The sequence below is a fragment of the Bufo gargarizans genome, chromosome 2 (genome assembly GCF_014858855.1).
Source record: "Bufo gargarizans isolate SCDJY-AF-19 chromosome 2, ASM1485885v1, whole genome shotgun sequence".
NCBI lineage: Eukaryota > Metazoa > Chordata > Amphibia > Anura > Bufonidae > Bufo > Bufo gargarizans.
Window position 1 is genome coordinate 580,712,657 of NC_058081.1, and position 13,741 is coordinate 580,726,397.

Consider the following 13,741-nt stretch of genomic DNA (forward strand, 5'->3'; position numbering starts at 1 on the left):
CGCCTAGTGGGAGGAGCAGACGCGTGACGTCGCTCAGTGAGTGAGCGCCGCCCCCCGCACTGCCTGCTATTACCGGAGCTAAGACAAAGTAAGATATCCAAATAATACAAGTAAAGAGCTCAGCAATGATCAATGATTAAAGTTAAGTAGTTACTGATTAGTTTATAAATATACTGCTGTGAGCGGCGTGGCCCTGTATATTCTAACCCCCAGGCAAGCGTCCCCGTCACCATGGGAACGCCTGGGGGTTAGAATATACCATCGGATCTTCTGAGTTACTCAGCTCTGCTTGGCCCCGGGCCAGCTCGGGGCCCCAACCAGCTCGGGGCCCCAAGCAATTGCTTGTTTTGCCTGTTGGGTAGCGACGGGCCTGCCTGTACATACAGTACAGCACCAGTATCTGCATCGGTTCATACAGTATAGCGCCAGTACATACAGTACAGTATACAAATGGCTAACAGTCAAGACCCCATCATGGCTCTACCAGCAAGAAGAAAGAAATATGAAGCCAGTTTCAAATTTAAATGTAAACTTTGCCATGGAACATAATAACTGCGCTGCTGCAAGACAATATGGAGTAACAGAAAAGATGGTTTGCGACTGGAAGGCAAATTAAAAGCCTTAAAGAGTATGCCAAGGGGTAAGTGTGCATTAAGGAGAGGCACCCCACATTGGCCAGAACTCGAAAAACATGTAGCAGACATGGTGAATGAGCATCGCCAAAACGGTTATGTAGTGACACAAAATAAAATACGTTTGTTTGCACTTCAGTGAGCCAAATCTAACCCAGATCACAGCAACAGATGTAAGGCCACTGCATCCTGGTGTACTAGATTCTTGGAAAGGCATAGTATGGTACTGAGGCAAAAGACGAAAATTGCACAACAATTACCTGCAGATCTTGATGCCAAAGTAAATGTTGTTGGAGGGGTAGTCTTATACGGCGAGTATAGCCCAAACCCTATATTTCAACTGGAAAAGTTGGGGGTCGTCTTATACGCCCAGTCGTCTTATACGCCGGAATATACGGTAAGTATTTTAAGTTCATAATCAGATGATACAGCAGGCAATTAAAAACATGGGACAAATACGTCCCTTGGTCGGTCCACTAAACCTTTTTTTTTTTTTTTTTTGCTTACTTATAATCCCTACACTGCGATTTATGCCTACATAATCTAATTAATCATTTTGGTCCAGTAGATTTTGTTTAAAACATGCTTTTAAAATATGCAAATTACTTTGCTACCAGCAAGTAGGGCGGCTACTTGCTGGTAGCAGCCGCATCCTCCGATCCTAAAGACTGCCTGTTTGCATTTAAAATCTGGCGCCTGCGCCGTGGCCGTACCTGTCTTCAATCGGCGCAGGCGCACTGAGAGGCGGCCGCTCGCTCGGCCCCTCCATCCTCAGGGCGCCTGCGCCGATGACGTCACATCTACACCCATATTTGCATATTTTAAAAGCATGTTTTAAACAAAATCTACTTTTTCAATGCAGCACAATACATCTGTACTGCGTTGACTATCAGCCTCATAGGCCTCCGTACATGCCGAGCCCCAAGGCCTTTGAATGGCTTGGGGCTGCCATGGCAACCACCAATGGATGAGGAGAGGGAGCGCAAACCTCCCATATGCCACAGTCAGCGCTGACCGCAGCATATAAGGGGTTAATCCATCTGCATTATCGCCGATGTTGGTGAACGCAGCAGGGATCCGGCTGTTAGTAACAGCCGGGTCCCTGCCGCTAATCGCGGCACCACATGTGCGGGAAGAGAAGGACCACAGGACGAGAATGCTCGTCATGGGGCACAAACCATCGGCCATTTTGGACGAGCATTCTTATCCTGGGTCCTTAAGGGGTTAATCAGTGATGTGCTAGCTAGAAAAATGAGATTTTTGTGAACTCACCTGTAAAATCTCTTTCTCGCTTGATTCATTGGGGGACACAGGACCGTGGGTATAGCTTGCTGCTGCCACTAGGAGGCGACACTAGGCTGAAAACTGTTAGCTCTTCCCCTGCAGGCTATACCCCCTCCAGCCTGGAGAGAGCATTTCAGTTTGTGCTCCAGCAGTAGGAGAGACCAAAATAAAGTGAAAATCAACAGAAAACTGTACACTGTCATGAGACCAAACCAACTCTCTATGGAAGTCACTGAACTGCGGCCTGCAGAACCCTGCGGCCGAGAGAAGCATCCGCCGAGGCCAATGAATGCACCCGGTAAAATTTTGTAAAGGTGTGTAGAGAGGACCAGGTCGCTGCTTTACACAACTGAGATGCCGTAATCCCGGGTGGAGGAACCTTGTCCCTGGAACGATAGGCCTCGGAAATGGCCGAGCGAATCCACCGAGCAATAGTCACCTTTGAAGCCGCCAAACCTTTATGAGGGCCTTCCGAGATAACGAACAGAGCGTCAGTGCGTCTAAAGGGGGCCACCACCGACAGATAGATCTTCAAGGGCCGTACTACATCCAGACGATGGAGGGAGACCTCCCGTGGATGAGAAGGCTGAGGGCAAAACGAGGGCAAAACAATGTCCTCATTCACGTGAAAGGCAGAAACAACCTTTGGTAAATAAGATGACACTGGACGAAGAACCACCTTATCTTGGTGAAACACCAAAAAGGGTTCCTTGTAGGAGAGAGCTGCCAGTTCCGAAAGCCGTCGAATAGAGGTAATGGCCACTTAAAAGGCCACTTTCCAGGAAAGTAGACGGATGGAAACTTCACTCAGAGGTTCGAATGGCGCTGTCTGGAGTGCACCGAGAACCAGGTTCAGGTCCCAAGAATGTAATGGGGGCCGATATGGGGGAACAGTGTGAGCTACTCCTTGCAAGAAAGTCTTCACCGAACCTAGGACGGCTAGGGTACGTTGGAAAAATATGGACAGGGCCGAGACCTGCCCTTTGAGGGAACTGAGAGCCATGCCCAGGTCCAATCTTGACTGAAGGAACGCTAGAACCGTCGGAAGGGAAAAACGCCTGGGAGGAAGAGCTCGTTCCTCGCAGAAACGCAAGAAGGATTTACAGGTCCGGTAGTAAATCCTAGAAGAGGAAGGTTTCCTGGCCCTAATCATGGTTCGAATGACCGCATCAGAAAAACCTCTGTATTTCAACAGAAAGGTTTCAACAGCCACACCGTTAAACGTAGCGTATCAAAACTCTGATGGAAGACTGGGCCCTGGGAGAGTAGGTCGGTTCTGATTGGCAAAGGCCACAGAGCATCTCCTAGCAGAAGAATGAGTTCTGAGTACCAAGCTCGTCGAGGCCAGTCTGGGGCGATCAGGATCGTCTTGATGCCTTCCTTCCCGATTCTGCGTAGGATCCGAGGTAGATGTGGTAACGGTGGGAACACGTAAAGAAACGCGAAGCTGTCCCAAGGCGCCACGAGAGCGTCCACGCCATGTGCTGTTGGATCCCTTGCGCGAGAGAGGAATCAAGTCCACTTGCAGACGTCCCCACCTGAGACAGATGGCCTCGAACACCTCCGGATGGAGGGACCACTCCCCTGGGTCCACTGTTGTCCGGCTGAGAAAGTCTGCCGTCCAGTTGTCCACTCCCGGGATGAGGACTGCCGAAATCATCGGAACATGGGACTCCGCCCACTGCAAAATCTTCGCAGACTCCTGCATCACCGGAAGGCTGTGAGTCCCTCATTGGTGGTTGATGTAGGCCACAGCTGTGGCATTGTCCGACTGCACCCTGATCGCAGACGTATTGCGGCGTTGGAGTAATATGCGTATAGATCTCTAAATGTCCGCGCTCTTGTCCAATGGCAGGCATACCACGGCTGCACCTGAGTTTAGTATCATGCCCAGAAACCTGATTTGTGTGGTGGGAGATAAGCAGGATTTCCGCCGATTGACTATCCACCCGAAGCGGGACAGGATGCTCAAAGTGATCTGAAGACTCTCCTCGCATTGGGAGACCGTAGATGCTTTGATCAAGACATCGACTAGATACGGGAGGAGAGTGATGCCCCTGGAGCGCAGGAGACCCAGGAGGGGGGCAAGCACCTTTGTGAACACACTCCGAGCTGTCGCTAGGCCGAATGGCAGGGCGACGAACTGGTAGTGACATGAATGAATGGCAAAACGAAGAAAACATTGATGAGCGGGTGCGATGGGAACGTGTAAGTAGGCGTCTTGGATATCTATCGAGGCCATGAGTTCCCCCTGTACCGAAGAGGCAATCACGGAGCGGAGTGACTCTATCTTGAACCGTTGAATGCGGAGAAAGCGATTCACTATCTTGAGGTCCAGCACTGGGGGAACATCACCTTCCTTTTTGGGTACTTTCCTGCCTGGGAAATTTGTACCGCCAAGGACTGGAGTTCCGCCGGAGGAAGATTGGTCGCAAGGTCTTGGTTCAAATGGAGGGCCCACTCCGAAACCGCCTTTGCTACCCATGCCGATGCGAAGATCGGGCGTAAGGCTGAACCACTGGCTGCAAAGACCGAATTAGATAGCGAGTCAATGCGCCGATCTACTGGGTCCTGGAGAGAGGAGCCATCCGCCACCAGAATAGTCGTGTTCTTTACGAGGCGAGCGACCGGTGGGTCTACCTTCGGAGGTGAGGCCCATTTTTCCACACAATCAGTTGGAAAAGGGTAGAGCAAGTCTAACTGCTTTGGGACAATGAAGCGCATACCTGGCTGGTCCCAAGCCTTTGCGACAACAACGGAAAAGTCGTCGTGTACAGGGAAGGACTTAGGGGTCTGCTTTGTAAGCAAAAATGACACTCCCTGGTGGCTGGTGGAGGGGAGTTCCTCCTGAACTTGGAAAGTGTCCCGGATAGCTGAAATCAGACTATCTACCATAGATTCAATCTGGGAAGATTGCTCCAGGTCCATCTCCGTATCTGAATCCGCAATCTCACCATCTGATGCATCACCTAAAATGGAGGACGTCTGATATCGGGAACCGGGAGGGGGAGGGGATGCAGAGGCGTCAGAAGAGGAATGATGACCTGATCTGGGACGCTTGCTAGTAAGCCTGCTCCTAGCTTGTGCGCCTTGCGAAGGTGAGTGCTGCACTGTGGGTGATTTCTCTACCAAACGACCCAGTATTGAAAGGGTGGAATGGGAGACTTTGGAGAGGTCTTCTACTGCCCGGGACAGGGACCTTGCCCACTCAGGTTCTCCACAGCCAGAGGGGTCTTGAACTCCTTAGGGTTGTGACAATATGGATAGATGGCTCTGTGGGGCCGCCTGACATGCAGAGCATGTGAGAGTGACTGGCCACGAGGGAATTTAACAGAACATGAAGTGCAGGCATAATAAGTGGTCCTGCAGGGGAGGGGTCTTGTCTGGGTCTGACATTGTGTGGCTTCTCTATGCCGGAGGGGGTAACGATCTCCTACCATTAGAAGTCCCAGGTCCTGTGTCCTTGTGGCAAGGGAGTGCTGGAGAGGTCTTCCGGAGTGCCGCGGTGGGAAAATAGGCTCTGCCCCAGCGCACGCATGCTAAGAACCGCCATGAGACCGGAAGGGGTTAATATAGCGCCGGACATGTTGCCTCAGGAGATGCCTGGAGACTTAAGAAGTGGAGTGGGGAGGAAGAGCGCTGAAGAGGAAGAGATCGGACTGCTCTCCTTGTAATAGCAAAGCCGACATTAACCCCCGTAGTGCCGTACCGCCGACGCCGCTGAGGATCTGAGGACGCAGGAGGGAGATTGCTACCCAGCAGACAAGGGTGAGGAGCTAAGGGAGGGAGAGAGGGGGAGTAATACTCACCTGTCTTCTGTGGACTTCGCCCTTAGATGTCGTCCCAGCAGGGCCACCCAACGACCGCTGGCAGAAGGCATCAGGGGTCCGGGCAGGATAGGGCTGGTAAGTAGGTGGCCCTATTGCTGGTGGGAAGCAGGGGAGCGAGGCTGCCCTGGTCTACTTGTCTTCTTGGGGGGGGGCAAGGCGGTGGGACAACAGACACGGCTAGCCTCCCAGGGAGACAGAGATGCCATGCGAATCTGTGCCCCATGAACCTAATAAAATAAAAATAAAATTTCCAAAAGAGCCACCCTGCTAAGCAGGGAGGTCTGCCTCCTATGACACTAAGCTAAAAACTGAAATGCTCTCTCCAGGCTGGAGGCGGTATAGCCTGCAGGGGATGAGCTAACAGTTTTCAGCCTAGTGTCGCCTCCTAGTGGCAGCAGCAAGCTATACCCACGGTCCTGTGTCCCCCAATGATATGAGCGAGAAACAAGACAAAATTCTGCATTTGTCTAAAGTGATGATAGGGGACTAAAGTGGTCAGTCAATGGTGGAGACAGAGACATTGCCCCCATACCACAGTGACATCACTTTGAGCACCACATCAGAACAGGGCAAGTGGCAATGTTATTAGTGCAAAGCTGATTGTTATTTAGTGGTACAGGACGCTTGGCAGGAAACCCTTAAAAGGGTTGTGACAGCCCTGCAATGCAACAGCGGTGGCCGTCCTTGCACATTATAGGAAAAGGTGTCAGCCTCTCTGGTGGCCGGGGCGGGGCCGTAAGAGCTTGGGTAGGCCAGCGCTTTTTCTTATAGTGTGCAAGCACGACCACTGCTGCTGGATTGCAAGGTGGTCATAACCCATGGAAACGAGCAGTGCATAATGTGATCAAGCCAGCAAAGAAGGCAATATGGACAATCACAATACATTAGTAAGTGCCTTATAATAACCTTGTCTACATGATAAATGCCATTTGCTGAAGTAAGGCAACCCCTTTAAAATTCCGAACTCACCACATTTCTGTTCATCTTCCCCTTCTGAACATTCCTTCACACCGTTACAATGTTTCCCAGATGGGATGCAGGTGCCATTTCTGCACTGGAATCCATTACACTTCTTTTCTGGAATGCAGGAGATCAACGTATTAATACATTTACATATTATCATGAGTATATATCTTAATTGTCTTGTGGTGCCCCCAAGCAAGAAGCGTCTTTACTCAGCTTCTTACCGCAAATGGTGTGGTCTTCATCTGAGCCATCCTGGCAGTCGGAGTCACCGTCACAGACCCATCTCTGGGGGATGCAGTGGTTATCATGACATTGGAAACTGGTGGGTTCGCAGGTGTGTGATACCGCTGCAAATGAAAGGGAGGAAGTTGTCATGTCTTCTGCATTTTTAACATATTTGTACCCTATATTTTCTGTCCTGTTTTCTTGGTACATTGACCTATGGCCGGGTGGAGCAGGTTTTTGTTCCTGACAATACCTTGAATATCCATATGGGTCAAAATGTCCAATACATGCATTAGAGGCTAACTTCTTTATATTAGAGAGCATCTATATGCCCTAATAAACCTAAACCAAGAACTAAAGAGATCAATGGTTTCTTAGTTTTTAGAGATCATTAATAACCACTAACTATATTTTTGACTGTAGGGCATGGATTCCTCATAAATGTGCATATTTCACACCCAAACAAACATGAAGTTTTGCTATAATAAGGTGCATAAATTTACTTCCACAAAGGAAATAAGGAAAATTGTTTGTGCTGAGCAGTTCTAATAATAAATAAAATTTATTTATATAGCGCCACAATATTCCGCAGCGCTTTACAAGTTCATAGGGTTCATGTACAAAACAAAAATAACTGGATAATATGCAACTGAAACACTAGGAGTCAGGGCCCTGCTCGCAAGAGCTTACAATCTATGAGGAATTGGGGGTGACACATAAGGTAGTTGTTTGTGATAAGTAGGATTTGAGCCATTATTGAACTGACAGGAGTGGTGCGGGCCGATCAGTTCTAATATGAAAGAGAAGAAATTTCTTAATATCGTTATCATGGGAATATTTTTGATATCGCCCAACCCTAGAGCGGACTGGCCATAGATCCTACAGGGAAATTTCCTGGTAGGCTGAAGCCAAGGGGGCCGCCAAAGAACTCTTCATGGCTGCCAGCCAGGTATATAAAGATCTGATGCTCTCAGCATTTATTAATGTAGGAGCACCGTAATTTTCGCCCTATAAGACGCTTCCCCCCCCCCTTAAAGTGGGGCTAAAATTATAATGCGTACTATAGGACAAATACGGGTGGGGGGGCTGTTAAATGGCCGGCACTTTGCATGTTGCCGATACATCGCAGGCTGTACTGCATAAGGACATCAGCCTGCGATGTACCGGACATTGATCCTACTGAGGAAGAGGGAAGAGCCTGGCACTTCTATGGCGGGACATTAACAACCACAATCCTCCTAGGAACTGTCCCAGCCTCCCGGAGCTGCGTACATGCACACCAGACTGCACCCATCACTATGGGAAAGCCCTATTGCTAGAATGTAGTGTCAGATCTGACGTTTTGCTAGAATGTAGTGTCCGATCTGACGTTTTGCTAGAATGTAGTGTCCGATCTGACGTTTTGCTAGAATGTAGTGTCAGATCTGATGTTTTGCTAGAATGTAGTGTCAGATCTGACGTTTTGCTAGAATGTAGTGCCGGATTTGAAGTTTTGCTAGAATGTAGTGTTGGATCTGAGGTTTCGCGATAGCACAAACACGATAGTCTTTCTGTGATGCAGGGCTCTTATATTCTATATTGTGTGCACTCAGAAGCATAGCAGGTATCCCCCCAGTACAAAAGTGATTAGCCTGCCTGAAAATAAAGACAGGCAAAAACATATAGTATCAGGCAGCCAGCAAAATTGGGGTTAATGTGCCATGTTTTAAGCATGAATGGGGGTCACTTATTTTTAATGTCAGGCAGGGCACATGCTTTTGGAGTGGGCCCCATGTGCCTCACATTAATAGTAAGTGACCGTACCTTCTCAAATAATGGGCAACGTGGGGTTAATGTGAGTTACAGAATACAGGCCACTTATTATTAATGTGAGGCACATGGAATGATGGAAGTCGAAATTCATAAGACTGTGCCGATAACATTAAAAGCAAGTGACTGTTCATGTACCTCATGCTTTAACCCCATGTTGCCCATTGTTAACACACCTTTTCTTCAAAATCATTTTTTTCCTATTTTCACCCTCTAAAACATAGGTTCGTCCTCTGGGCCGGTGTGTCTTATAGGGCGAAAAATACGGTATGCCCTTGGCCAGCGCCCTCCTGAATCCAACTGTACTGCCATGTTCAGGATGATGAGACAGCTTCAAAGTGTGATGCAGGTGGCAGTATTTTGTGCTGCACTACGGTATTAGTTTCTGCTGGGGCGATATGTTGCTCTGCACTACGGTACTGCTGGCCCTGCCTACTTCTGTTGTCTCGCTTTCTGTCAACTTGGACGCACATACAAGGGGCCACTTTTATTTATTTTTTCCAGGGCGACTTTAAAGGAGTTCTCCGGGAATTAGGAAAATGAAAATACTTAAATATTACTTTATTATAAATATATTCCTAAATACCTTTCATTAGTTATGATGGCTCGTTTGTCTAGGAAGCAATCATTAGGAGAAATAAATTAGTACACAGAAAACCTGTCCTAATCACACAGCAGGACAAGTTACTTCAGAGCAGTGAGCCAAAGAGCTGCCTCATCTTCTTCCATGATCCTGAATACAGTTTAATATGATCTTCAGCTAAATCTCTGTAGAAATGGAGTTCATGAGGAGACATGAAGTACAGAAAGGAGGTGGAGATGTGGATAATGAACAGCAGCACTTGTATGCAGTCTCCATTACCACAGTCTGTCCTGTCCGCCCTCTCTGCACTTCATGTCTCCTCATGAAATCCATTCCCACAGAGATTGAGTTCAAGTCCTTATAATCTGTATTCAGGATCATAACCCCTGACAAGTAGGAGATGAGGCACCTCTTTACCTCAGTGCACGGAAGTCCTCCTGTATAATTAGGACAGGATTTCTCTGTACTAATAGGACAGCGGCCATTTTGTTTCTTCTAATGACTGCTCCCTAAACAAAATGAGCTATTACAAATAATGAAAGGTATATGGGAATATATTTACAATAAAGTAATATTTAAGTATTTTCATTTTCTAAATTCCCCTTTAGGCTCCCAGTCCACCCCTGGATCTGGGATTTACCTGTACAGTTGGCCTCGTCAGACCAGTCCCTGCAGTCATTGTCCCCATCACAGACCCACGACTGTCGGATACACATCCCAGAGCTGCAGTTAAACTCATCTTCCTTACATTGGTGTGCCTCTGAGAAGAGAAAGATAACAAGACATTGATTATATCTCACCATGGCCATCAATAGACGCGTCCATTTCCAGCTATTTACATTTCACAAAGGTTCACCACATACAAACTAAACACTATAGCAGCACAAATCTCTCTTCTGACCCTATATTTTTATATATTGTAAGTGCAGGTAAAATCTATCAGTCTGGCGTGCAGGCCGTTTACCTCCCAGAGGACTATCTGAAATGCAAACCATTGTAACAAACCCTCAGCTATGAGAAGTATTAGGAAATATTTTTTTTATTTACTCGCAGTAAGCAGATAATTTCAAAATGATGAGGGTTAGGCTGCTTTCACACTAGCGTTCGGGTTTCCGTTCGTGAGCTCCGTTTGAAGGAGCTCACGAGCGGACCCGAACGCAGCCGTCCAGCCCTGATGCAGTCTGAATGGAGGCGGATCCGCTCAGACTGCATCAGTCTGGCGGCGTTCAGCCTCCGCTCCGCTCGCCTCCGCACGGACAGGCGGACAGCTGAACGCTGCTTGCAGCGTTCGGGTGTCCGCCTGGCCAGGCGGAGGCGTGCGGATCCGTCCAGACTTACAATGTAAGTCAGTGGGGACGGATCCGTTTGAAGATGCCACAATGTGGCTCAATCTTCAAGCGGATCCGTCCCCCATTGACTTTACATTGAAAGTCTGGACGGATCCGTCCCAGGCTATTTTCACACTTAGCTTTTTTTAGCTAATATAATGCAGACGGATCCGTTCTGAACGGAGCCTCCGTCTGCATTATTATGGGCGGATCCGTTCAGAACGGATCCGCCCGAACGCTAGTGTGAAAGTAGCCTTATAAACACAATTTATATAAAAAGTAGCTACATTTTTATTACATAGTCATTTAGCTTTATTTGTATGAAGATCTCTTCCCTATGCATATACAAGGATGTAAAAGGAGTAGGAAGCTGCTGCACCGGTGCACCCGACATGTCTGTATACTTCATAGTTAACATATACTGTATACACTGATCTGCTTTCACATATTTGCCACTCACCACAATGACTCTCATCGCTGTTATCTCCGCAGTCATCTTCCAGATCACATTTATAGGACAGCGGGATGCAGGTACCTGATTCCTGACACCTGAACAGCGTGTCTGGATCACATGCTGTGGTCGCTGAGGAGACAGAACAACAAGTGTCGATTACATGCAAGCCTTGAAAATTATATATAGTGTCAGTATCATAGACCATGCAGCTGGTCTCCTTTCCACGTGGAGGCGAATGCAAAATGCTAAAGGGAGGCTGAGTGTAGAACACATGAATAGCTACTGCTCCCTGATATCAGGATGTGAAAAGCTAAAGGCACCAATACACATTAGACTCCCGTCAACTAATCCTGCTGTTTTCAGAGGGACTGACCAGCAATCTAATGTGTATGGGGAGCAGACATCTCTCCAACATGTCAGGGGAGAGAAGGATCAGGCACGCTGAATTCAATGCCCGATCCATCTGTTCTCCCTGGAAATAATCCTCTACTAGAGGTGCCTGCAGCGGCTTTCTGCGCTCTTACTATCGAGCGTACACATGTATGGGGAAGGCATGAACTAGCGTTTGGCCGAAAGCTGTTACATGAGCACTTTAACTGTAAGAGAGGTAAATACAATCTTTTGCCCCCTGTTAAAGAGGCACACCTGTAGAACAAATGAATAGAATGTATTGTTCCCTGTTATCAGGTATTTAAGGCTGGCAGGAGGCTGAATGTAGTTCTCTACATGTACATGGGGTCTGTTAGGCCGCATTCACATATGTGCTGTGAATTCACTGTATCCGGCATATATGGCAGCTTTCAGCTGGACAAATACTACACGCAGCATTCATTGTCGGGCCAGAAGCCAGCATATATCCTGGAAAGCAGCCAGATCCCTCCGGATCCCATTACATTGAATGGGGATCCAACAGTGCACCGTGGTACCTGGCTATGTCGGATACACTGAACTCCAGCAGTCTGTTCCTCCACCGGAGTTCACAGTGCATATGTGAACCCAGCCTTTGGCCTCATGCACAAGACCGTATTTTGTTTCCGTGTCCAATCCGTGTTTTTTGCGGATAGGATGCGGACCGATTCATTTCAATGGGTCCGCAAAAAACGTGTGCTGTCCGGCTGTCCGCATCAGTATGTCCGTTCCGTTGCTCCGCAAAAAAAAATAGTGCATGTCCTATTTTTTTCTAGTTTGCGGACAAGGATAGGCATTATTACAATGGATCCGCAAAAAAAAACGGATCCGCCAAAAACAAAAGGGTGCCATACGAAACGTCTTACGTTTTTTTTTTGCGGATCGCAAAACACATACGGCCGTGTGCATGTAGCCTTAGGGCTTGTTCACACGACCGTATGGCTTTTTCAGTGTTTTGCAGGCCGTTTTTAACTGATCCGTTTTTCCGTTACAGTAGTGTTTCTGGTTCCATTCCGTTTTTCCGTATGGCATATACAGTATTTTGATAGAAAAAATTGGGCTGGGCATAACATTTTTAATAGATGGTTCCGCAAAAACGGAACGGATACTGAAGACATACGGAATACATTCCGTATGTGTTCCGCTTTTTTTTGCGGATCCATTGATTTGAATAGAGCCACGGAACGTGATTTGCAGGTAATAATAGGACATGTTCTACCTTTGAACGGAACGGAAATACGGAAACGGAATGCATACAGAGTACATTCAGTTTTTTTATTTTGCGGAACCATTGAAATGAATGGTACCGTATACGGACCTAAAAAAACATCCCGTATACGGAAGGCAAAAAACGTTCATGTGAACGAGCCCTTAGTTTTATTTTCCCTCAGTTTCAGTATGTTAGTTGCAGGGTCTATATCCGTGGTACTGTGCAGAGGGAGAGACAAGACACATGGAAAGAAGAGAGCAGACTGGATGTTGTGAAGATGCCTGGACTTACGGCAGTCTCTCTCGTCACTCATGTCCCCGCAGTCGTTGTCATTATCACACTGCCAGATGCTGTTGATGCAATTCCCGTTGGAGCAGCGATACTGACTGGGCAGACAGGAATTCTCTGCCAAAAGAAATAGACACAGCCTAAATAATCCCTGCAACAACACAGCGTACCCACTGCACCACCACAACACAGCACTGTGTGAACTGACTCTTATGGACGCACAGTCTCCAGTCTGGTGATACTTTTCTGTTATTTATGTAATCGGCTGCTTTTTAGCTTTGCATCATAAGGGCCCAGCTATGCTTAGTGATGCCAGCTTGACTGCATCATCTATTGTAGTCCGTAACACACTTTATGAGGCTCTTTACTCTCTGCTATGCTTTACACTGCAGCTCTAATTGTTCAGATAGGCTGTGTATAAACACAAGAGCAGCAGGAAGTTAGTAAATGTAGAGGCGATTCCTATTTTAGGACAGATGATTATAAACTACAAGCAACTAAACCACCAGTGAAATTACATTATTAGGAAATTGGGTACCTAAACTGAAAGGAGGAGCTAAAATAAGAGGGAGGAGCTTTGAGATCTGATTACGCATAAATTGTGATCAGTTATCTGTAAAGTGGGATTAATCCATATTTAGTGTATGTATGTCTAGTCACATTATCAACAGTACTACTGCTTTTTCTCTCCCCAGAGTTAAATACATTAGATATCGCCCAGCAC

The 13,741-nt window shown here is 47.4% G+C and overlaps 1 protein-coding gene across 1 annotated transcript in view; it reads right to left on the reverse strand.

Annotated features, from left to right (window-relative positions):
* Window positions 1-13,741, reverse strand: part of SORL1 (sortilin related receptor 1) — a 101,311-nt gene that overhangs the window by 68,798 nt on the left and 18,772 nt on the right. Inside the window, exons 7-11 of the mRNA XM_044281795.1 lie at window positions 13,021-13,134; window positions 11,118-11,240; window positions 9,970-10,089; window positions 6,934-7,059; window positions 6,716-6,823 (exon numbers count right to left, since the gene is read on the reverse strand). Coding sequence (XP_044137730.1) covers window positions 6,716-6,823; window positions 6,934-7,059; window positions 9,970-10,089; window positions 11,118-11,240; window positions 13,021-13,134 — 591 coding nt within the window. The remainder of the gene's footprint in view (window positions 1-6,715; window positions 6,824-6,933; window positions 7,060-9,969; window positions 10,090-11,117; window positions 11,241-13,020; window positions 13,135-13,741) is intronic.